This window comes from Petromyzon marinus, chromosome 15 (genome assembly GCF_048934315.1).
Source record: "Petromyzon marinus isolate PM22_M1 ecotype Great Lakes invasive population chromosome 15, UKy_Petmar_22M1.pri1.0, whole genome shotgun sequence".
In the NCBI taxonomy this organism is placed as follows: Eukaryota; Metazoa; Chordata; class Hyperoartia; order Petromyzontiformes; family Petromyzontidae; genus Petromyzon; species Petromyzon marinus.
Window position 1 is genome coordinate 1863998 of NC_133681.1, and position 25197 is coordinate 1889194.

The 25197-nt window shown below is 50.6% G+C and overlaps 2 protein-coding genes and 1 non-coding gene across 3 annotated transcripts in view; all 3 read right to left on the bottom strand.

Moving 5' to 3' along the window:
* The window catches only part of LOC142924600 (sodium/potassium-transporting ATPase subunit beta-1-interacting protein 2-like), a 27605-nt gene extending 23426 nt beyond the window's left edge, over nt 1-4179 (bottom strand). Inside the window, exon 1 of the mRNA XM_076067138.1 lies at nt 4170-4179. Coding sequence (XP_075923253.1) covers nt 4170-4179 — 10 coding nt within the window. The remainder of the gene's footprint in view (nt 1-4169) is intronic.
* A 1073-nt stretch (nt 4180-5252) lies between these two features.
* LOC116942560 (transmembrane protein 214-B-like) lies at nt 5253-20791 on the bottom strand. Its single transcript, XM_032954621.2, has 15 exons — nt 20538-20791; nt 17792-17994; nt 15833-15983; nt 14539-14676; nt 13676-13758; nt 12837-12942; nt 12497-12578; nt 12263-12367; nt 11818-12057; nt 10506-10554; nt 10232-10345; nt 8878-8995; nt 8370-8466; nt 6675-6846; nt 5253-5539 (listed from the first exon to the last, which is right to left on the bottom strand). The coding sequence occupies exons 1-15, from the start codon at nt 20683-20685 to the stop codon at nt 5396-5398; spliced, it is 1950 nt and encodes a 649-aa protein (XP_032810512.2). The 5' UTR covers nt 20686-20791; the 3' UTR covers nt 5253-5395.
* A 1305-nt stretch (nt 20792-22096) lies between these two features.
* On the bottom strand, nt 22097-22169 carry TRNAT-UGU (transfer RNA threonine (anticodon UGU)). Its single transcript has one exon. It is a non-coding gene; the product is annotated as a tRNA-Thr (tRNA).
* Nucleotides 22170-25197: the final 3028 nt, after the last annotated feature.

The window sequence follows — 25197 nt, forward strand, 5'->3', positions numbered from 1 at the left end:
CTGGGGGTGCGTGATGCTCTTTCTGGGGGTGCGAGACATGGCCAGATTTTTTGTCATAAGGTAAATCATCGAAACAAATTAAGCACGGGGGCGTACGTACAACTACTTTGTTTAATCAAACTCTATGTATTTATTAACATTATAATTTAACGATTGAGAACCAAGGGGGTGCAAGGCTACAGTGAAGGTTAAGAACCACTGGTCTAGACGCATCCAGCAGCATCCCAATTCCTTGCAGGATGATGCTACGCCGAGGCAGCCGTTACGACCGCTTAATTCCGACTCGCTTACGTTGGCTCGATCGCGTTATATCCAACTCGCATCCGCGTTATAAAAGAAACACCTGTTCCCTAACACATTCATCGCGTTATAGAAACACGCATTGTAGAACAGACTGTTACTCTCATTTCGTGTGTGCATAGACTCTGGTTGGCTGTTCGCGTTGGCAAAATGAGCAGGGAGCAAACCACCTCGGTTGGCTCTCTCACCTCAAGTTGTAGTTTGTTATTATTAAATTATTATTAAATTGATCCTTTTATGCAAAATGTTCCTTTCTGTGGGTGACAGTTCATGGCTTGTGGCCCTTAAGACATTATCTTCTCAACAAACGAGTCCATGATGATGATAATGCCGCTGTTACTTTGGCAATGGTGCACAGGGACAAATGTTAAGCCCACCACTCGTCAATAACATTGTGGCTTTAAACGTAAAAATCTTATCAAATGGGCAATTGTTCGGATAATGACCCTTCCTCATAGCAGGGCTATTGACGAATGTGGGGAGTTTTTTTCCCCCTCTAACGAATTAAGAAAAAAATTACTACAAATACAGCAGCAGCAATGAGCTGTAATTACAATTTTTCTCATCTAAATATATTTATAATGGTAATGTTTGTTGCAGGCCACTGGGCGTTTTGGGCCCCTGTGGGCTTGTGTTAGGAAATGTATGTTGAACTTCTTTCACGCCGTACTTAGCCAACAGTGATAATTGTGATTTAATGCAAAAAAAAGATTCCTCTAATATTCCACAATTGCAATCGACTCCAGATCTGTTGGGCCCTTAAGTCAACCACTCTCTCTTGGTCAACGTCGTTACCGGTCTGGGCTTTTCCAAGCTAATTGTAAACAGGTTTACAACTCATTTCGTTACAACTGCTTTTTGTGTTTAGTTTGTTGTCCTTCCCCCACACCTCCGCTTCGCACGGTTGAATTTGCACGGTTGGCTATGTACGGTGTGCAAGAAGTTCAACATTCATACAAGTCAAACCTCCCATCACTCCACTGGCAGTTCCATCAGGAGCTCTAATCCGTTAGCCTTCTAATAGCCCAGATTTTGGGCCAACGTTGGTCTAACGTTCCATGTTGACCAGGAGTTCTGGGTGGAACAATGCTTTGGCTCACTAAAATGTATTTATCTCAATAATTACACTCATCAAATCATTGAGAGGTGGGAGTTTATGCTGACAGAGTGAAGCATATCAGTCTTAGACAACCTTAGAACAAAAAGAGTTGATAACAATTCGATAACAATGAATTAGCAACAAAACCACATCTCTCCAGAATGAAAGTTAAGACGGAGTGACATCTCTCCTTAATTATGATTCCCAAACACGTTCACGTAACAATCAACAGCAAAATCTTTACTCGGCTTGATGGCCACGTGATTAGAATCCTGCATAAATTTCCAGGTTCCACGAGACAGGCATACAACAGCCAAAGAGAAACCTTCATTTCCTAGTTCGTAAAATATACATATTTTTTATGAACATTGGGCACTCAGGAATGTTCCAGAATCACATCAATGGGAACTGCAGCAGTCTTAACCCGTAAACACACAGCTCCCCGCACGTCCACCTTCATCGGTCCGTCCGACAACTGTAATGTACTCATTAGGGCCTTCAGCTAGGCTCTGGCAAATAAAACTATTCTACAGATAAACTCACGTCAATTGCATTCAACAATGGATGAGGCAATAACAAAAAGGCAAGTAACGTACCATATCTAAATGTGGAGACAATCTTAAACCACTTTTTTTTGGCACAAACATCCTTGTGGAAATCTGCCAGTGTGTGTGTGGAAGAAATTGCCAGCGAGCCTACAGGCATGTGGAGTGGTAACATTGCCCAAAGGTAAATGACGATTATCATGCTTTTTTACTTATCCGCAAAAGCCTCAACGAGTCTCACAATTGCAATGTCAGGAAACCGGCACACCTGGAGAAAACCCCACCACACACACACGACAGAGGGTAACATTCAAAATCTGAACTTTGTCAACTGCTATGTTCTTCCAATTTCACAGCCAAAGTCGACAACACCCGGTATTACCAATTTCCCATCCGAGTACTGACCAGGTTCAACCGTGCTTAGTTTTGGAGATCCCACATACTTCAAGAGTGACTTGGTTATATCCGATCAGGAGCCAGTCGTGCGATACGTAACCTTTCCAGGAAATAACCGAATGAAAACAAATCTATTTTTGTTTTCAAACAATAAGGGAAACAAGACACCTCGCTTAACTGTATAGACCCTGATACTGCCCGGGATTCCGATATCTGGATGTTAGCCACGTAAAAAATCACCTCGACCACCCACTCAGCGATTCGATGAAATGTGAATCCTTACGATTCGGTGCCTACATTCAAGAACGCATTCCGTTCGTGTTGCTTTTGCCGTCTCGTTTGTACTTTCATTTTCTCCACGAGCCAAAAATGTAACGCTGGCATGTCGGCTGGGTACAATTTGAACGAATCTCAAATATTTGATACGCATTTCGATTAATTGTGAGAATAAGAACCGACTCAAATTGATTAATGGATTAATCAATCTGCACTGAGCAGCATGAAGAATGGTTACATAACCCCCATGACCGACAGTGCTTGGTGAGGCCTTGATTCGGGAGTGGATTGACAAATGGCTGGACTCTACATGTTATTTAGAATCTACTTACAATTAAGCTAATGGGAGAGAGGAAAAAAACTTGCACACGCGAGACGAACAAAATAAGGAACGGTACAAACGAAACGGTTCTCCAATGAAACTGCGACCCGGGATCGTTACAATTCATGGAATCGCCGAGTTGGGGGCAGGGGACGTTGTGAATCATTCAGTGCCCACGTAACCCTTGAGTATTGTTAAGGGTCAAATGAAAGTGCCAGAAACACTGTCAACACAACTGACTGATACCTTCTCGTTGGAGACCACTTACGACTGTGGTAAACCTTGAAATGTTTTGACCAAAAAATAATTTTAATAAGAACAGCGCAAGCTCTCTTTTACACGAATTCGAGATCGCGCTGCCGTGTGCAATTCGGCACGATGTCCGACGTTTCGCTCCATGTGCTGGAAGCTTCTTCAATCAATGCAGTTCCCGAACAAGCCGTACGAGCGCAACCGCAAAAAAACCCTACGCAGCGGCGCTACTGACGAACGAACATTCATGCATTCGCACGGATGGATACGGCCGCTCGGCATAACAATTAATTTCTCCGACACAGGCCGCAAAGTGGACGGATAGACATGCCTTACCGGGCTCACTGTGGAGCATCTTCAATGGACGCCGCTCCCCGTGAGGACACGGTGAAGGGGTAATTCACACTCGATTTCACGTACGGTGTTTTAACATTTAATGAACGCAAAGCTCGCCGCGACTCCGCAACATAACGTCTCGGCAAAAAAAAAACTATCCGCGTTGTTGGTGCACGCCACGTCCCTCGGTCGCCGCCAAAGTCGGGGAAAAAGCTTTGCGGTCACCGAGTGGGCATGCCTCCTCAAACATCGCGTTACTCCCACGTGCGTCACGTGTTTGTAATCAGTACGGCCGCGGCAGCCGCAGGATTGCACGTGTCTTGTGTTTAGTTTGTCATACTTGCCCCGCACCTACGGTTAAGCACGGTTGGCTACGTACGGTGCGAGAGAAGTTCAACATACATACATACAAGTTAATGGGGCGATTTGTTAAACCATTTGGCCGCGCAACGATTTTCAAAAGCCAATTTATCAAATTCCCCTGGGGTTCGGGACCTGCCGCTGAAACGATGGCGCAGCAAGCCGAACCCACGAAACGTCTCATTCAAAACCATCCCCGTGTCAAACGCGCTCGCCGCCCATCCCAAGTGGAGACATCGGAGGGCAGCCCGGCGATGGGTGTGCGGCTGTGTAAAAACCTGACCGGGCACCATAGCGGACCATTGTGAACCATCGTGAGAACCCTTGGCTAAATTCAGGGGGAGGCACTTAAGACAACTGTTCGGCTCCTGCCAATGCTGTGCTGTGGCCCTCAGGCCAGGACAAAAACTTAATCAATGAAGATCACTAAACGGTAAAATTGGTTTTACAATTCGGCAGTCTAACACCTAAACCATGAATGGGGCAGCCTCCGATACCCCCGCCACAACCACGCTCGCAACAATCCACGATAATATTCATGCACAAGGTCTTCCACGTGGGCTGTAGAATTGCCGTGTGTAGAGCTTGCACCGAATAAAAAAATACACGAGGTTTCAAACGAACCTTCCGTAGGATACAAGAGAGAGGCAAGCTACTCAGACACACAAAAGACAAAGATCCCCCCAGTATAGCCTTAACAGACTTCTGTGGCAAGTGCTGCTAAGCGAGCATCTATGGAGGCCGGCACTGCACACGAGGGGGTGGAAGGCCAGCACCATGCCCGGCCGCCTTTGTCTCCTGAGTGGCGATGTTTACACACTGCACCAGGTACTCACTCGAGGCTCAGTTGACCTAGGAGAGGCCCAGAACCGGTTCAGATAATCATCGCAGGTGTTGGTAGCAGCGAGCGGGGAATCGAATTCGGGTCGCCGGGTTCGGAGTGCAGCACGCTAACCCGTTGCGCTTCCGTTTTGCGCACACACACGCACACGCCGACCAGCATGCATTGCATTGAGCCAAGTTCTAGCATCCTCTAGTTATATTGGCAGACACTACTTTCTGGCTGAACACGTTCTGGGTTGCTGGTAGACTGGAGTCGGTGGCACGTGACGAGTAGTAGCCAAAGCCATGCCGAATGGAAGTACATAGGTGCTGTGTGCAGAAAAATATTTTCCGGGTCGTTGATCCGGACAGATCTCGGCTGAAATTAAAGTCCGCTTATCGGCATTTGATCGGAAAAATCTACTCCCGCTCATGTCGTCTCTTGCCGAGTGTTCTCATTGCGGGTCAAGTCACTGCTTTGGATGGCGGGGGGGGGGGGGGGTAAAAAAAGAAAAAAATCGCTTCCAAGTAGACCTCTCGTCGTTTTAAATCTGCGCCGAGGAGATAAAAATATATAATATAACAGCGGCGAGGCCGCCGCTCCTTCGCGCGTCATCGCTGGCCCGCGGTGGGAGAGAGGGCGAGAGCGGAAGCGACGACGCCGGCAGAAGAGTAGACACGGGAGCGTCACTCGGCGGCAGAGACCACCGCTCCGCCGGAGCCCGACAGGGCGTGGAGCACGGGCAGCAGGTAGCGCTGGTGCACGTGGGCAGCCACCTCCTGGGTGCGTCGAGCCACTTCCTCCAGCAGCGCCGGCAGCTCCGCACGCGCCTGGAGAACAAACCGGCGTTGGGGGGTGGGGCGGACCTCGAGGGTGCCGCGGTGGCGAGATGTTAACTACCTCGCCTGGTGTACAGGAGGTCGTGGGGGTTCGATCACGACCCTGACGCCTGCTGTATCTTTGGAGTCTGCGTGTCTCCCTCCCCGTGGCGAGATGTTAACTACCTCGCCCGGTATACAGGAGGTCGTGGGGTTCGATCCCGACCCTGAACTCTGCTGCATCTTTGGAGTTTGCGTGTCTCCCTCCCCGTGGCGAGATGTTAACTACCTCGCCTGGTATACAGGAGGTCGTGGGGTTCGATCCCGACCCTGACGCCTGCTGTATCTTTGGAGTTTGCGTGTCTCCCTCCCCGTGGCGAGATGTTAACTACCTCCCCTGGTATACAGGAGGTCGTGGGGTTCGATCACGACCATGACGCCTGCTGTATCTTTGGAGTTTGCATGTCTATCTCCACATGGTTGCGTGGATTTTTCTCCCCGTCCTCTGGTCTCTTTCCCTCAAAAATTTAGAATCAACATCATGCGTTTAGAAGTATTTGGCTGCTATACATTTCTATGTGGTAAGCCACTTCGTTGAGCTATCATTTGTGTCCAGGTCGCTTCTAAAAAAAGACCTATATAGCTCAGTGGGCCTTACCTGGTAAAATAAAAAAAATAGTTTGTAATAGTTTAGTTTGAACACATCCGCCGAATCGCTGTCACACGTAGCAGGACGCACATCGTGCGGTATCGTTGGCCCGTTGCGCGGCCAGGAACCTAAACGTTTACCCCAAATGAAAAATCGACTTGAGCTATTCTCAATGTATGTATTTGTTTTTACTTCTTTCACACCGTGCGTAGCCAACCATGTTAAATCGGAGGTGCGGGGGAAGGGCAACAAACTAATCCAGTGAAGCACGAAGGCCTCGCCGAACTGTGGTCGGTCATGGGGAGTTTTTCGGACCATATTTCACCACACCGGTCAGTGTGGGTTGGGGGGGCCATGGACCGCTTTCCGATATCGTTCGCCGGCAACGTCAGCGCGGCGCGCTCACCGCTGCCGCCGTTGGTTACCAAACGCTACCCCATCGGAGAGCGCCGGGAGCGTGCGAGTGAATGAGCGGGCCGCGGCACGTCGGGTGCACACCGTTTTGAGGCCGGCGTGCAGGCCCTCGGCTGTCCACGCGACGGCCGGCTCCACGCCGCGCGCCCACAGCAGAGCGCCGGCCCCGGCGGCCGCGTCCCAGGCGCGGGCCGCCCACGGCCCCAGGGCCCCGCATGCGCGCGCCCACAGCGGCGGAACGCTCTCCTGCAGCCAGCTGTCCCGCGCAGGACACAACCACAGCCACAACAATGACAACTTTGACAACTATGACGATGATGATGATGATACTGATGAGGTGAGTGAAGCAGCCATCGAGCGTGCAGGCGGTGCAACCGCACCAGCGTCTCATGGGGGCTGGAGATGCTCAAGCACCAGAATACGCAAGTTGGACAGGGGGAGGGGCCCCCCTCATTTCATCACCACTGATGATTCATTCCAGCACTCACTGATTCACTCCTGTTCCTCATCTGTGATTAGTCAACCTCACTCCTCTTCTATTGCTACGCAACGCACTCACCACACTGCAGGTCACCTCACTTCTCTTTCTGCTTCTTCCCTCGGTACTGCTCCACCGTAGAAATTTGTCCTCCCATCATCGTCATCGCGGCATGAGTTGGTATCCTCTGCGCACGCACGCTCACTCTCCCGCTCCCGCTTCCTGCTTCCCGCTGGTAGACGGCGCGCAGGGAGACCGTCTCCGGACCGCCACGTGGCCGATGGCATCCCGGAGGCGCGAGACGTGGTCCCGCTTCCAGACTTCACACACTGACCCAGAGTCCCTTCCGGCTTCCCCTTATAACCCCCTCCCACGTCACCAAGCCCCGCCTCTAGCCACGCCCCCCCACGAACCTTCTAGATGGTACCCTACTAGCACCCTCGGGCTCCGCCCTTGACCTCTAGCCCAGATACTCCCTGTCACCCGATTGGCTTAGAGGCTGAAGCGGCGAAGCCTATCCCACCGTTCGGCGACCGTCAGCTTACGCATTACACAATGATAACCTCGCTCAATTCACGAAACGTGTTACGCTATTTATCCACGACAACTTTCACAGTGCTGTTTTGTTGCTGGTTGCTTGGCGTTTTGCACATTTGGGCCCTTGCTCAGAAACCAAAAATATCTTCATCGGAGCCCACGCTAACCACGGTGGGTCACTCGCCTACTTTCCGTCGACGCGCACGACCCTAGTGTGAATCCGAGTATTTCCACGCCGCCAGCGCATTTCTGTGTTTGGCTTCTTCCCCCCCAACTCGAGTTGACTGCAAAATTCGCGTTCGCGGCCAGAATTTTCCAGCCCAAGATCTGGAAACGCGAGATACTGGCCTGCACTCCGTACAAGCCGTACTAATAGCAGATGCTGTAGGCCCGTAGGTTCGGTGCAGCGTTAAAGCTAATGATGCACATCTCACCGCTGTCGGTGGGCCAATCTTGATCTGTGACTCGGAGGGACTTCTGGAAAAGTCTTACTCAGAAGTATTTCGAGAAAGACTACTTCGAGGGAGACTAAGCCGTGGTGGCGAGATGTTAACTACCTCGCCTGGTATGCAGGATGTCGTGGGGTTCGATCCTAAAGTCTACACAACGCCCAGCTCGTTATTCCAAATAAGCCTCCCATCTGAGTGCTTAACCACGCTAAAGCCTGGTTATTTGCACATGAGAGTGAGTGAGCGAGTGAGTAAGTGAGTGAGCGAGCGAGTAAATGAGCGAGCGAGCGAGCGAGCGAGCGTGTGACCTCCCACCTGTATCCCCATGCCGAGTAGAGAGTCGCGACGGCCCAGCCTCGCCGAGCGGCCTCAGCAATGCCCGTCTCACGCAGCAGCCTGGCACTCGTCGAATCTACAATTCAAACGCGTGGCTGAAAACACCTTAACATGCAGAGGACTGCTGAGCTTTGGCAATCGTTGGTAGCGACCGGCTCCTCACCGCCTGGCTGCCGCCCTCCAGCTCTGGTCTGAGGTTCCTCAGCGATTGCGAGGTGCCATTTAAAACGCACGAACTGAACCTCATCAAACGGTGCAATTACAACACAACGCAGATTCACGGCGCGCGTAAACGAGACCGTATCTCATGGCCTTGCAGGTAAACAGTGGGAATGTTTCTTTTGTAGAACCTGGCAGTCACTCAACTCTTTATGGTCACACCCATGTCTTCGAGGCGAAGGAGGAATGCCAAAGCGAGGCGTGCAATGTTTGGGTCCTCAACGACTGCGCTTCAAAAATAAACGAACGAGCAATCCCTGGGGCTCACCTTGCATGGAGCCGCTCCGCCACACGTCCTGAGCCAGGAAACAGCAGAGCAGGAAGACGCCGGCCATCACGTACCTCCTCCACGGCACCGCTTTCGCCTTCATCTTCTCCAGGAGCCCCTGCGCACACGTTGCCCGTGCGCGCCCGGGTTAAACGTGGTGGGTTGTCGGCAAGGCTCGCCGGAGCGCTCTGCTTAAGACGGTTCCCCCGCCAGCGCGGTTTTCGTTGACGCCGTGTGGCAGGAAACTTACAAGCGGGCAGCATTTTAAAAAAGCCACTCTGCGATTTTGGGGTAGAGGCAAAGCACAAACGATTCAATAGGATTCTAGCCAGGCTAGCCCTAACCACACTAGCCACTACTACCACCACCCATAACACCACCACACTAGCCAACCAGACACAAACACCACCTCGAACACTAACCACACTTAGCCTTACCCCCAAGCATATTTAGCCAAGACTCTAGCCCTACAAGGTGATGGTCATAACGACCTACTTCTACCCCAAACCACAAAGATCAACCAGGCTCAGACCCTGCCCATAACTATCGCAAGCAAACACAATCCGTAACCGTCAACACACGAGCCAACCATCCTCCGGCCATAATTCTAACCACGCTGGCCATCGACACATTGGCACTACCAACTCGGGTAGCCGGGTTGGTAACACACTGCGCTAACCACGACACCACCACCACCATCACATGGATCGGGCCCTAGTTAAAAGCGTGCCGACGCCGGTTAAGCAAACACATTTGTAGTGCTAATACTTACGTGATCCGAGGGTAGAAATCAGGGGCGGAGCCAGGATGTTCAGCCCGTGGTGACATTCAACAAATTTTAATTTCAAGAGTGATTAGTGAGTCAGGCTGTTGAACTAGACGCCATCGGTTGGCGACACACTCTGACAATGCAGTTGCACCGAGTCCGCCAGACCGAGTGTCGTACACTTATACGCAGAATGTTTCAGATTTTCGATTTTTATGTTTTTTCGGGGGTGACAATTGTCTACCCTGTCACCCCCCTGGCTCCGCCCCTGGTAGAAATACTCACGTGAACTCAGGTGACAGTGTTAGAATGGCGTCACGAGGGAAGAGAGAGAAAAGGCGGTGCGAGAGAGAGAGAGAGAGAGGACGCGCAGGGAGAGAGGGATTGATGTCAGCGGGTGAGGCGGGGCGATCAGGGCGCTTCTCGGAGGGAATCGGAGGCGGGTGGACGCGTGCGGTGTGAGCCCGCGGAAGAACCAAGAAAAGTGTGGCCTCTCGGACTTCGTCTGGCGGACTCTTTACACGCTTATAAACACGCAACTCTCATGACCGAGGTTATCACCGGGGTGCGCTCTCTGCGTGAACTCACGGCGCAAGCGGCGGTGCTCTCCTTGAGGCCCTCCCTGCGCCGGCTCTGCAGCGCCATCTGCTTGTTGGCCTCCGCAAACACGAGCACCGATTGGCGTAGCTCCTGCTGAGAAACCTGGGGGGGGGGGCGGTCAGGGCGGCGGGGCAGGGGGGCGGGAGGGGCAAATACGTTCCACCGATCGCCGGCGCACGAGAGAAAGAAGATCGTGAGCGGAAGAGCCAGGAGGCATCAATGTGGCGCTACGCTCGGACGCGGTGCGACGAGACGGCCTCACCTTGCCTGACACGGAGCTCCAGTTCTTCAGCAGATGCTGCAGGAGGAGGCTGAAGGGGATAAACAAAGATAGGGGAGTTACTCAGGAGTCGCCTGGAGTAGACCCGCGTACAACGGCGCCTATGCGATGCGACCGCATTTAAAACATAATTCTAACCACACTCGCTCGCTTGGTATGCAGGAGGTCGTGGGTTCGATCCCGACCCCGACGCCTGAATATTTTGGGATTGCGTGTCTCTTTCTCCCCGTGGTACCGTGGACTTTTCTCCGGATCCTCCAGTTTTTCCCTCCACATTTAGAATCAACGTGCGTTTACATTATTTGGCTGCTATACATTTCCACATAAGCCACTTCGTTCAGCTATCATTTGTGATAACCAGGTCGCTTCCGAAGAAGAGATATACAGCTCAGGGAGTCTGGACCTGGTAAAAAAAAAAATAGTTTCAGTTTTTTTTAGGAGAGTGTGTGAAGGGGAGCAGAGTGAGATGAGAGGGGAGAGGTAGGAGTGTGTGTGGAGGGGAGTAGAGTGGGATGAGAGGGGAGAGGTAGGAGAGTGTGTGGAGGGGAGTAGAGTGAGATGAGAGGGGAGAGGTAGGAGTGTGTGTGGAGGGGAGCAGAGTGAGATGAGAGGGGAGAGGTAGGAGTGTGTGTGGAGGGGAGTAGAGTGGGATGAGAGGGGAGAGGTAGGAGAGTGTGTGGAGGGGAGCAGAGTGAGATGAGAGGGGAGAGGTAGGAGTGTGTGTGGAGGGGAGTAGAGTGGGATGAGAGCGGAGAGGTAGGAGAGTGTGTGGAGGGGAGTAGAGTGAGATGAGAGGGGAGAGGTAGGAGTGTGTGTGGAGGGGAGCAGAGTGAGATGAGAGGGGAGAGGTAGGAGAGTGTGTGGAGGGGAGCAGAGTGAGATGAGAGGGGAGAGGTAGGAGTGTGTGTGGAGGGGAGTAGAGTGGGATGAGAGGGGAGAGGTAGGAGAGTGTGTGGAGGGGAGCAGAGTGAGATGAGAGGGGAGAGGTAGGAGAGTGTGTGAAGTGGAGTAGAGTGAGATGAGAGGGGAGAGGTAGGAGAGTGTGTGGAGGGGAGTAGAGTGAGACAAGAGGGGAGAGGTAGGAGAGTGAGTGGAGGGGAGTAGAGTGAGATGAGAGGGGAGAGGTAGGAGAGTGTGTGGAGGGAAGTAGAGTGAGACGAGAGGTGATCGCATGTTTAGTTTCACTCTCATCACACTGCACTCCACCGAATCCCTAGTGGGTGTTCCACAACGCTTCCCCCCCCCCCCACCCCCCAACGCGACCGCCCCGCGCCGGCTCTCTCGCGAGCAGCACCTGGACGGCGCCAGGCGGTCCGCGTAGATCCCCCTCCACACCGCGAGCGCCTCCGCATCGCCGCTCGCCAGCCCCTCCACCAGGCAGCCCAGCAGCTCCCGCGCCTGCGCAGAGCCGCGCGCCGTCGCGGCCAGGCGCGCCAGCAGCACGGGGAGGGCGCGAGGCGGCGCGGCGTCGGGGCAGCCCCGCAGCACCAGCTCTTTCAAGCGCGGGTAGACCACCTGCAGCTGTTTCTGTGGCCTGCGGGTGGGGAGAGCAAGGAGGTGGGGGTGGAGGGGGTGGGAAGGGAGGAGGGGGTGGGATGGATGGAGGGAGGTCAGCGTGGTGGGGGAGGCGGGTGGCGGGGGAGGAGGAGCTGTGCTGCCTCAATGCCCGTGTGAGCAGGAGGGGACGCGGGCTACTCCGCGTGCCCCGACAACACGAGGGTCAAGGGGGCATTGCTCACCCGGGGGCCAGGGCCGTGCTCGGAGACGCAAACGCCAGCTCGAGCAGGGAGAGGAACTGCTCCAGGGTCACGATCCCGAAGCCCCTGCTCAGGTTCCCGTGAGCGCTGCGCACCGCACCGAGGGAGACACGGTGGGGGACAGGCAGATCCGGGGTGAACTACGGTTGCGACCGGGCCGTTGGTAACGAATAACAGGTGGCGACGCGCAATGGCGGTGCGGCAGAGGGGACTCACTGCAGCAGGTGGTGGAGGCTGCTGATGACGTAGGCCGAGTACGGCTTCATCTCGATCAGGGGCAGGAAGGCTTCCACCCACACTGCGGGGCAATGCGCGACAACGACGACAACCACCGTGACGATGATGAGCAATCCAATCGACCGGCTCCATTGATGTGTTCAGCGACAGGCCACGGCACCGCATAGCATTGGCAACCCCCCCCCCCCCCAAAGGACTCGACGGTGGACTCACGGCACCTCGCTCCACGCTGCCTGTGGAGCGACCGCCGTCTGGCGCGGCAAGACGAGCGGACGGTAACGAGCGACAATTGTAAGAATGCGTTGATGTTCGGTCTCACCTCGAAGTCCAACGGCGAGGTCGTGCTCCCCACTCTGGTTCAGAGCCCACAGCAGCGAGAGGCACTTGTTCGTTTTGTTGACGGACGCGTTGAGAAGCTTCAGGTTCTGCGGGGGAAGACACGACGGGGGTGGGGCGAGCTCAGAGATGGAGCGTCATACCGGCGGTGCACGAGCGCGGATGTAACCGCTATGGTGCTAAGAGTCACGGACAGAGGTGGCAGAGGCTTGGAAAGAGCTCTTCAGATTGAAGACCAACGCGTGAGTGTTTGTATGTATGTATGTGTGAGAGTGGGGAGCCGTAGTGCAATTGTTAGCGGTCTGCGTTACGAATCCGGCGACCCCCTTTCGATTTCAGCCCTTAAGACCAACACATCGTTGACTAATATCTGAAATATTTTTGGGTCTTTCGGTAAAGTCACGTAGAAGGGTTATTTTCTTTGAACCTATCTATGTGACTTTACCGAAAGACCCAAGAACATTAATTCCTGCAGTCTTTAGGTCAAGATTTAATATCTGTAATTTTCCTGGGCTTCCCATCGGTCGACTCGGCCCCAAATCAGTATCTGCTACCATGTGTAAAACTTTCCCACTGGGGAGACAAAGGTGGCCGGGCGCCGTGTTGGCCACCCACCCCCTTGTGTGCCGTGCCGGCCTTAATAGGTGCTCCCTAACAGCACTTGCCCCAAAAGTCTGTTGAGGCTATATGGAGGATCTGTATCTCTGTGTGCGCATGTGTGTGGGGGGAGTGATCATCTCCCCCCACACACATGAGTGATCATCATTTGATCGGGGATTCTAATTGTATCTGTGAACTGTGTTTCACATGAGTACCCCGTACCTCCGTCATGTGCACCTCCACAACATCGGGGTACTCCGAGAGCACGAACTGCACGCACAGCCGGTAGCCGTGCACCGACTCCCCTGCAGGAACACAAAAAACAAAGATCCCGTGTAGCCTTAACAGACTGTTGGGGCAAGTGTCATTAGCGAGTAGCACAATACCGAGGCCAACAGGGCACAGGAGAAGGTGGATGGCCAACACCACGCCCAGCCGCTTTTCTCTCCCCCAATGTGGACATATATATACGTGATATTTACACACGGCGGCCCAGGACCGGTAGAGATATTTGTCACTGATGTTGTCACTGATGTTGTCACTGATGTTGTCACTGATGTTGTCACTGATGTTGTCACTGATGTTGTCACTGATGTTGTCACTGATGTTGTCACTGATGTTGTCACTGATGTTGGCCGTAAGTAAGAATCCTACTCGGGTTACCAGTCTCTTAGCACGATGCGCTAACCACTGCGTTACCATTCCCCATGACAGAATAAACACACACACACGTACAGCATTACACGTGTATTGTGCACGTGCACTGTGCACCTTCTCACACAATGACACACACACACAAACATAACGCGTGTATGCACACATAATACACATGTGACGGGTCAGAGAGGCCTCAATCCAGCCTGTAGATAGATCATGGCTGATAACGATGATGATGCCAATAATGATGCAGATGATGCCGATGATGCCGATACCAATGACGATTCCGATCATGACGAAGCCGATGAATATTACGTTGAAGACGACAACGACGACCACGGCGCTCACGACGATGGCCACATCAACACGACGACGAGCGACGGCGACGATGAACGTCGAGGTGTCTACTACGACGACGACGGACACACCTGAGGGCTTGTCGGACTCGCGCAGCATCATGGCGAGGGAGTACTGCAGCAGCGTGCAGTGACCCCCACGGCCGCAGCGCTGCAACAGGCCCAGCACCACGGCTCTCAGCTCCCTCTTTGCCAGGCACAGCGGGTAGTCTGCAGGGGGTGGCACGGGGGCATTTGCGGAGAGGTGAGGATTTGCCTCCTCGTGTTCGGCGTGTCGTTCAAGCGCCACGCCCTCCCATCATCAACGTCCCGCACCTCTCGATGACTCCGCCAGCCTTGTTGCGGCGGACGAGCCCAGGGGTCGCCCCGGCGGAAGTGAAGCAGTACGCCCCACGACGAGGTGCGCACGACACTGGCCATCGTCAGTAACCCACACCTCCGATTAGCACGGTTGGCTACGTACGGTGCGAAAGAAATTCAACGTACGTGCAACATACACATACGTAAGCCTCGCGTTATGTTTGTGCGTGTGTGGGTACCCGAGGGGGATATTTCTTGATGCAAGCTCCTTTCTGCAGTGACATAAGTGATTCGGCAAGACATCCTGGGACTTACGGATGTCTTGCCGATTCAAAGGCTGATTAATTATATGGCGACCCATATTTAAAACTTACAACTATTTTTTATTTTATTTTACCAGGTAAGGCCCATTTAGCTAGAAAGCTCTTTTTCAGAAGCGACCTGGCCACAAATGATACTGCAATGAAGTGGCGTATCATGTGGCAATTTCTAGCAGCCAAACACTTGAAAAGCATTTGTCTAAATGTGGAGGGAAAAACCGGGAGGACCCGGAAAAAAAAATTACACAACCACGGGGAGAACATGCAAACTCCAAATTATACAGGCATCATCAGGGTCAAGATCGAACTCACGACCTCCTGTATACCAGGTGAGGTATTTAACATCTCGTCACCGTGGCGCTGTGGTAGAATAAAAGCGGAATGCGACGGAATCACCGTTCTTGCTGATATTAGCCAAAGAAATGAAGGGGCCGTGTCACATGACTACTCGATCCAAGTATTACTTCCCAATGGATTGCCAATGAATCGACCTTTCCAGGATGGCTGGCCGATCAACTTTGAGCGACTGCCAGATCCAATGAGCTCAATCAATACGATTAGCTTGATTCACAATCCACAATACCATATATGGGCAAAGATACACCCCTTCGGCCACACCTACTTTCATTCCATATATGGGCAAATCTCTGATCGGTGATTTCGTCGGGTGTCCGATTTCATTGTATTAAAAGCGTCCAGGGGGCAAGGATTCCTTAGCGTGGGCGTAGATGTAGGGAGCGTGAGACCGTGTGGGTAGCGGCTGAGTGCGGGATCGCTCTCGGGAGCTTGCAGCTTGAGGTTGAGGTATCCTGCGATGTCCTTCACCCAGACCGTTGGCTCCTCCATGAACATCGCCTGGGACTTGTCCAGCTGGGTTTTCATGTCCTTCAGGTCAAGCTGTGTCACATACACACACACCACACACACACGTGAGATGACTCGCGAGAAACGAGGGCAAAATTCATGCACGTGCGTGGATTCCGTAACGCTTGCCCAACATGCATGTGTCATCCGAGGGATGCCATGAGCGGTGATGACCGATAATAACCGTTACGCTGTCCGAAAGCGTATAGGTCTTTAGACAGCAAATCATGTTTGCGAAAATTACGCGTGCTGTGTATGTCATTGTCTTCACACGTTGACACATCTGACCTTTTCACATATCTGCCTTTACCTCTGTCCCTTCCGGGTCACATTGGCGACATTGCACTGTTCATGTAGCCTGTGAAAAGGTCCCCAAGACATGTGTGCACGTGGCAGATACATTCCACTCTGTTTATGGACCATGGCTTGTTTTTTTCTCAAGCTCCCCAAGTGCAGGGACTTTGGCCAAAGGGGCTCGTGTTATTGATCCAAAAGTTGGTTCACGAAGTTATATGCTGCGTCAACACTGCCACTATTTTACCAGATGGCACTGGAGCACGCCAACGTGGTGTGCATGTGTGCGAAAAAGCAACACACGTGTCAACTCATCGTCAGCTATGACCTATCTACTGCTGGATGAAAGGATCCCGCAACCGTCGCCTTCTCTCACGGTCTCGCGATGCAACAATCCATTGAGCAACCCCCGCACAGGAGTCAATTTCGTGGCTCCATCTCTGTGACGGACGTGCCGTTGGCCATCTAGTGACGTGCCCCTGTTCCACCCCACTTACATTTCTTCACGCTCAATACGATGCCTTCTAACCTACCTGTGTACCTCTAATCCACGTGTGTTCCTCATTTATTTCAGTGCAATTTCAAGCGTGCAGCCTCGCCACGCTTCTCCGCTCACTTTTAAGCTTTTGTTCCAATCTGTGTCAACTACGCCCATAACAAAAAAAACACCAAGGCCCGAGTCCTCACTACAACCCGACCGCATCCCCCAGGCCCCCCAAAGAGGAGAACGCGCCCAAGTCACCGCGGAGACGGAGCGACGAAATCCATTCATGTGTACGAGTAAAACGGGCTGTGGCATAGCAGGGCCGCGATTGATGGAGCAAGCACGTGGAGGCCTTGATCCGGCAGTGGATAGACAGCATGTTAAAATAAGTAATATTTAAAAAAAACTTTTTTTTAAACACGCTTTTATGAAATGTATTAGTAATGTAAGAACCCTACGACTCCAGGAAGTGGCCCCGAAGCTTGCCATAACGTAAGGGACTGTGGCCAATTACAGCCAACGTCAGTTGATCGTGGACAATTAGACCGAAGCCGAAACATAACAAATAAAAAATAATGTATAAAAATATATATTTTTTATTTTGTATGATAGAATATAGTATTGTCATCAGTATGACATAAGCATACCAAGTTTGCAGTCGATACCACATTGGGAAGTGGGTTAAAATTGAGTTACAAGATTTGAGGATACAACAACAGACAGAGTGAGTTAAATGAAAGCGTGTAATGACTATGGTGATGATGATGATGATCAGTGAGTCCAGAGGGACTTAGGGGAGTTATTCAAACCAACACTATAAAGAATGGAGTCGCATATTGCTCTTTCCTCGCTTGTAAGTGATCCTAGCCCCCACCCCACCAACGACCCCCACATCCACGTGGTGACGAGCATTAGATAAATGGAGATCAGGCAGGGGACGATTGGTGGGGTTGGCATGCAGGTGGTTGCGCGAGTAACTTGGTGCCGTGAATGAGGCCACGCTGACGACGGTGATGGGTACACACTGCCATCGGATACAACAGGGTTCCCGGCGGCCACTCACCGCCTTCAAAGCATCCTCCAACGTGGCAAATCGCCCTCCCGACGGACTTGCGTCTCCGTTGGCTTTCTTGCTCTGCTTCGCCGATGCTTTCTTGATGTTCTGCTGCTGCTGCGGCGGCGGTTGCTGAAGAGGCTGCTCCTTGGCCGACTTCTTCTCTCGGTCGAAGGCGAGCTCGAACATCGTCTCGCTCGTCTTGATGGGACCTGCGCAAGCCCGATGCATCATCAGCAGCATCATCAGCGGGGGGATAGTTGATATGTAGGGTAATTATGGAGTCGTAGTATGCTTAGTTTCCGCAGCAATCAGACGAAGTTTTACGTTTCAAGAGGTCACCAGATTAGAGTTACCTAGTTTACAGCGAGGGCCCTACAGACACGAAAAGTGAAAGATTATTCAAACGTGTGGTCCATCAGCGGCAAACGCCGTCACGAGCGAGTTTTTACGCAAAAGTGGGTCGAGGGTTGAATAGACGATAGGATGACGGGCAAACGCCGTCAAGGCAATGAGGAACAAAAGGGCCGAGCATCTGCTCGAGTTCGCAGTTGGAAATAAAAAAAAAAACATTAAAATAATAAATCTATATACGTACGGTTTTTTTTCCATTTTCTAAAAGAAATCTAAGAAATGTGCGTGGAGAAAACCAAATGGTGAATTTAGATCCGAGATGGTAAACTTTGTCGTAATGGGCAACGCGTGAGTTCAAGATGCCAAAGTGGGTCCAACCACACTGCCATAGTGGGTCCAACCACATTGTCTAAGTGGGACCAACCACATTATCCAAATGGGTCCAACCACACTGTCTAAGTGGGACCAACCACATTGTCCAAGTGGGTCCAACCACATTGTCTAAGTGGGACCAACCACATTGTCTAAGTGGGTCCAACCACATTGTCTAAGTGGGACCAACCACATTGTCCAAGTGGGTCCAACCACATTGTCTAAGTGGGTCCACCCACATTGTCCAAGTGGGTCCAACCACATTGTCTAAGTGGGTCCAACCACATTGTCTAAGTGGGACCAACCACATTGTCTAAGCGGGTCCAACCACATTGTCTAAGTGGGTCCAACCACATTGTCCAAGTGGGTCCAACCACATTGTCTAAGTGGGTCCACCCATATTGTCTAAGTGGGTCCAACCACATTGTCTAAGTGGGACCAACCACATTGTCTAAGCGGGTCCACCCATATTGTCTAAGTGGGTCCAACCACATTGTCCAAGTGGGTCCACCCATATTGTCTAAGTGGGTCCAACCACATTGTCCAAGTGGGTCCAACCACATTGTCTAAGCGGGTCCACCCACATTGTCCAAGTGGGTCCAACCACACTGTCCAAGTGGGTCCACCCACATTGTCCAAGTGGGTCCAACCACAGTCTAAGTGGGTCCAACCACATTGTCTAAGTGGGTCCACCCACATTGTCCAAGTGGGTCCAACCACATTGTCTAAGTGGGTCCAACCACATTGTCTAAGTGGGTCCAACCACATTGTCCTAGTGAGTCCAACCACATTGCCCAAGTGGGTCCAACCACACTGTCCAAGTGGGTCCAACCACATTGTCCAAGTGGGTCCAACCACATTGCCCAAGTGGGTCCAACCACATTGTCCAAGTGGGTCCAACCACATTGTCCAAGTGGGTCCAACCACATTGCCCAAGTGGGTCCAACCACATTGTCTAAGCGGGTCCACCCACATTGTCTAAGTGGGTCCAACCACATTGTCTAAGTGGGTCCAACCACATTGTCTAAGCCGGTCCAACCACATTGTCTAAGTGGGTCCAACCACATTGTCTAAGTGGGTCCAACCACATTGCCCAAGTGAGTCCAACCACATTGTCCAAGTGGGTCCAACCACATTGTCCAAGTGGGAAGTCCTCGTCAAAGTGCCTCCCCCCTGCTCAAATGTCCGTTGGGCAGTGCGCTCATCTACGCCGGTGGTGTCAATTCCACATTGCCATGCCGAGGCGTTACTCTCAAGATTGCAAACACTCTCTCTCAAGATTGTAAACAATAAACAGGTAAACAACAACACCAACAGCGGGTAAACAATGAACAAATACCAAACAACACGACGAGGCGGCTGGCATACGGAGCTCTTGACACCAAGTTAACCAGCCCTCCCCCCCCACACTCACGAACCTAACCCGTGAACAAGCAGCAGGTGAACAATACTGAACAAGTAAAACAGAATCAATACAAACTTAAAAGTGCTCAAACGAATCACGGAGCCGTGCAAACATCCCCGGTGGCCACGTTGAGAGGCAGCGAGAGCAGGAGAACGGGTGCGGATTGGAGAGACCGCACGCGGGTTGAGCGACATCGCCACCGCACTATGAGAAAAAAATAAAACTAAACAAAAAGAGCTTTATAGCTCATCGGATTCCTCATGCAGTGTCAATAAATATTCAGATTCTGCCGAGAGAAGTGAACGGGGGGGAGGAGGGGGATGGGGGAGTCGCGATGGGCCCTGACGGTCGAGATTAGAAGCGGAGCGGCTTGCGGAGGGCTTCATCCAGCAGTGGATAAATCTATCGCCGCTGGCGTTATTGCTGTTGATGATGGTGTTGATCGACAAGTGCTTGTTGGTGTGTGTGTGGTGTTTGTTGTCGTCCCGCTCACGCACCTCCGATTTAGCGCGGTTGGCTACGTACGGTGCGAAGGAAGTTTTACGTGCGTACGTACAACAACAACATCAACAACAACAACACGTAAAGCTTGGACAAATACCGTGTCGAGACTGCCTCACTCACCCATCATCGGCCCCAGCGTCACGGCGACCGGACGAGAGGGCTTGCCTCTCACCCCATTCGACTTCTTTCCCTTCACCACCTCCCACTTGCCTCCTCCTCCACCACCTCCACCACCACCTACAACGATTTCACCGCCTCCGCTCGCCATCGCACCAGAAGAGAAAAGACAGACGCGCCGAACACCTGACAACAACAGCCGCAAGTCGTCGCCGTGAGGGGGAGAGCGCCGTGCTTGTCGCAGGTCGTGGCAACGTCAGCACGACGTTGAGCGCCGCTCGCCAGGCGGTGACGCGCGCAAGCAACGAAGCGGTGTCGGTCGCCATCTTGGTAGGGGAAGCTACCCCGAACACCCTTCCCCACCCACCACTGCCTGTGACGTCACTCAGTTGGCCCCCCCCCCTCCTTCACTACCCGAAGCCCCTCGATTGCTTTTGGCGGGTTGGGTCCCTTACGAAGATGGCGATTGCGGGGTCACTGGGTGGCGTGTGGATGGCGCGGGTTGTGTGGTCGTGCTGTGACGTAGAGTGTTGCACACATTATATTATTATTTTTATTCGTAGTATGCCACGTTTGTTAAACTAAACACCCACCGGTGTATTAAATTATTAATACCCACCAGTGTATGAAATACCCACCAGCGTATTAAAGGTTGAGTTTTACAGTTGTACATTGGCTCAACCGTGAATGTTAAACAAATGGAATCACAAAACTATCTGATGATTGTACATCTGTGAATTACTGGGACGTCTGTGAAAAGGCGCTTTTAGGTCATCGGATCCCTCCGGTATAAATAAATATTCCTATTCCAAATCTGTATATTTTTTGCTTTTTTGTGAGCTAATGGTGTAGTGTACAGAGTTGCCAAAAATCAGGACACAGAGGGTTATTTTATTTATTTTAACACTGGCATTAAAACTTGTAATTGTTTATTTTTTTAAGATAAACTTTTTTTAAAATCAAGATTCAAAGTCTATTTTTTTCTTCTTCGTTTTCAGAGTGACGTTTAAAAGTTGAACGAAAACTTGAACGAACAATTGATGAATGTTTTAAGATCACACCTGTATTCCTGTAATCTTTAAAAAAAAAGTTATAGATTAATATCAAAATATATTAATGGCTGCACAAATGTTAATGTCAGTTCGAACATCTGTTAAAATAAATTGAACATGATGCAGAGCCACCACGAGAGGGCAACGCACTCAACATTGAGTCTGCGGCAGGGCCAAAGCAGCACTGTCATCATCATCAGCCATGCTCGTTCCACTGCTAGATGAAGAAGGCCTGCAGAAGCCTCCACCGCCACCTGTCAAGATCTTGCGATGCGACAATCAATCCGGCACCTCGACATTAAAACCAATTTCATAGGCCCTGTCCACTCGTTACTAAATGTAATCATGTTAAATGAAACGGCCAGGAACATTACAACAAAAAGTATGATTCTGCACATGAAAAGTCTGACAAGGGCCCATCGGAACGAGTGGGAAACTGTTGAAGGACGCAATAAATTGAAAAACGTTAAAATTAATTTTGATTAAAATAATTTAAGGAAAAAAATGGATAGGCCCCTGCGAGATTTGAACTCGCGACCCCTGGTTTACAAGACCAGTGCTCTAACCCCTGAGCTAAGGAGCCGCTCACACACGCGGCTTCGGCAGGGGCACTTATGAACCCTACAACGAACCTTACCTCGCCACGTATGGACACGTGGGGAAAAAAACACAGCGTATCAACATTGCCGTATCGTGCCAAGCTGAATGATATCTGGAACTAATTGAATGGATGAGGATGGTTGTTGGTCGGTGAATGAATGTTTGGCGGGCCGGCGGCTTGTGGCTTATGTTCGTGCGGTCTGAAACGCGAATTTGAGTCGACCGCCTCCTATAGGCCACGTGGCTTCATAGCAGCACCAACGCTGAAGAAGCCCTCTGGGTTTAATCTTCCACGAAGCTGCTCAGAGTCCACCCCTAAACCGCATCCACTGCACAAAACACCCTGGCAGCAGATACGGGATACCTGACGATACACAAATGGCACAAAAAAGATAAAACCTCTCTAGTTGTGGTGCGACTGTGGTCATCCAGAACAGACTGTGGTGCAACGTGGAACGACGCAATCATGCCCCGATCCACGAATACTAAGACGGAGACATCACGGCGGCACGCAAGACCATGTGGCATGGTGACGGCTTGGGGGTGGGAAGGTTTTAATGCAGCAGCGGATCGAGCATGGGTGATTAACCTATGACTTCTGGAAAGGGTCATTGACCTGCTGCTCCAAAACCAGTGTTGCGCAATGCGTTGGTGATCATCACTACACTAGTGCAGGTGGTGATCATCACTACACTAGTCCAGGTGGTGATCATTACTACACTAGTACAGGTGATCATTACTACACTAGTACAGGTAATCATTACTACACTAGTACAGGTGGTGATCATCACTACACTAGTACAGGTGATGATCATCACTACACTAGTACAGGTGGTGATCATTACTACACTAGTACAGGTGGTGATCATTACTACACTAGTACAGGTGGTGATCATCACTACACTAGTACAGGTGATCATTACTACACTAGTACAGGTGGTCATTACTACACTAGTACAGGTGATCATCACTACACTAGTACAGGTGATCATTACTACACTAGTACAGGTGGTGATCATTACTACACTAGTACAGGTGATTATTACTACACTAGTACAGGTGATCATTACTACACTAGTACAGGTGATGATCATTACTACACTAGTACAGGTGATCATTACTACACTAGTACAGGTGATCATTACTACACTAGTACAGGTGGTGATCATTACTACACTAGTACAGGTGGTGATCATCACTGCACTAGTACAGGTGATCATTACTACACTAGTACAGGTGATCAATACTACACTAGTACAGGTGATCATTACTACACTAGTACAGGTGGTGATCATTACTACACTAGTACAGGTGATCATTACTACACTAGTACAGGTGGTGATCATTACTACACTAGTACAGGTGGTGATCATTACACTAGTAAAGGCGATCATTACTACACTAGTACAGGTGATCATCACTACACTAGTACAGGTGGTGATCATTACTACACTAGTACAGGTGATCATTACTACACTAGTACAGGTGATCATCACTACACTAGTACAGGTGATCATCACTACACTAGTACAGGTGATCATTACTACACTAGTACAGGTGATCATTACTACACTAGTACAGGTGATAATTACTACACTAGTACAGGTGGTGATCATCACTACACTAGTACAGGTGATCATTACTACACTAGTACAGGTGATCATTACTACACTAGTACAGGTGATCATTACTACACTAGTACAGGTGGTGATCATTACTACACTAGTACAGGTGATCATCACTACACTAGTACAGGTGATCATTACTACACTAGTACAGGTGGTGATCATCACTACACTAGTACAGGTGATCATCACTACACTAGTACAGGTGGTGATCATTACTACACTAGTACAGGTGGTGATCATCACTACACTAGTGCAGGTGATCATTACTACACTAGTACAGGTGGTCATCACTACACTAGTACAGGTGGTGATCATCACTACACTAGTACAGGTGATCATCACTACACTAGTACAGGAGGTGATCATCACTACACTAGTACAGGTGATCATCACTACACTAGTACAGGTGATCATTACTACACTAGTACAGGTGATCATTACTACACTAGTACAGGTGATCATTACTACACTAGTACAGGTGGTGATCATCACTACACTAGTGCAGGTGATCATTACTACACTAGTACAGGTGATCATTACTACACTAGTACAGGTGATCATTACTACACTAGTACAGGTGATCATTACTACACTAGTACAGGTGGTGATCATTACTACACTAGTACAGGTGATCATTACTACACTAGTACAGGTGATCATAACTTCACTAGTACAGGTGGTGATCATTACTACACTAGTACAGGTGATCATCACTACACTAGTACAGGTGATCATCACTACACTAGTACAGGTGGTGATCATCACTACACTAGTACAGGTGATCATCACTACACTAATACAGGTGGTGATCATCACTACACTAGTACAGGTGGTGATCATTACTACACTAGTACAGGTGATCATCACTACACTAGTACAGGTGATCATCACTACACTAGTACAGGTGATCATTACTACACTAGTACAGGTGATCATCACTACACTAGTACAGGTGGTGATCATCACTACACTAGTACAGGTGATCATTACTACACTAGTACAGGTGATCATTACTACACTAGTACAGGTGATCATTACTACACTAGTACAGGTGATCATTACTACACTAGTACAGGTGGTGATCATTACTACACTAGTACAGGTGATCATTACTACACTAGTACAGGTGATCATTGCTACACTAGTACAGGTGGTGATCATTACTACACTAGTACAGGTGATCATCACTACACTAGTACAGGTGGTGATCATCACTACACTAGTACAGGTGATCATCACTACACTAGTACAGGTGATCATTACTACACTAGTACAGGTGGTGATCATTACTACACTAGTACAGGTGATCATTACTACACTAGTACAGGTGATAATTACTACACTAGTACAGGTGATCATTACTACACTAGTACAGGTGATCAT

Excerpts from the sequence above, each read along its gene's own strand:
- LOC116942560 (XM_032954621.2), bottom strand. The coding sequence starts at position 20,685 with ATGGCGAGCGGAGGCGGTGAAATCGTTGTAGGTGGTGGTGGAGGTGGT. Across the intron at positions 12,368-12,496 it reads AGCCTCCACCACCTGCTGCA|CGCTCACGGGAACCTGAGCA; the intron begins GTGAGTCCCCTC and ends TGCGGTGCGCAG. Across the intron at positions 6,847-8,369 it reads TACTCGGCATGGGGATACAG|CTGGCTGCAGGAGAGCGTTC; the intron begins GTGGGAGGTCAC and ends TGCGCGGGACAG.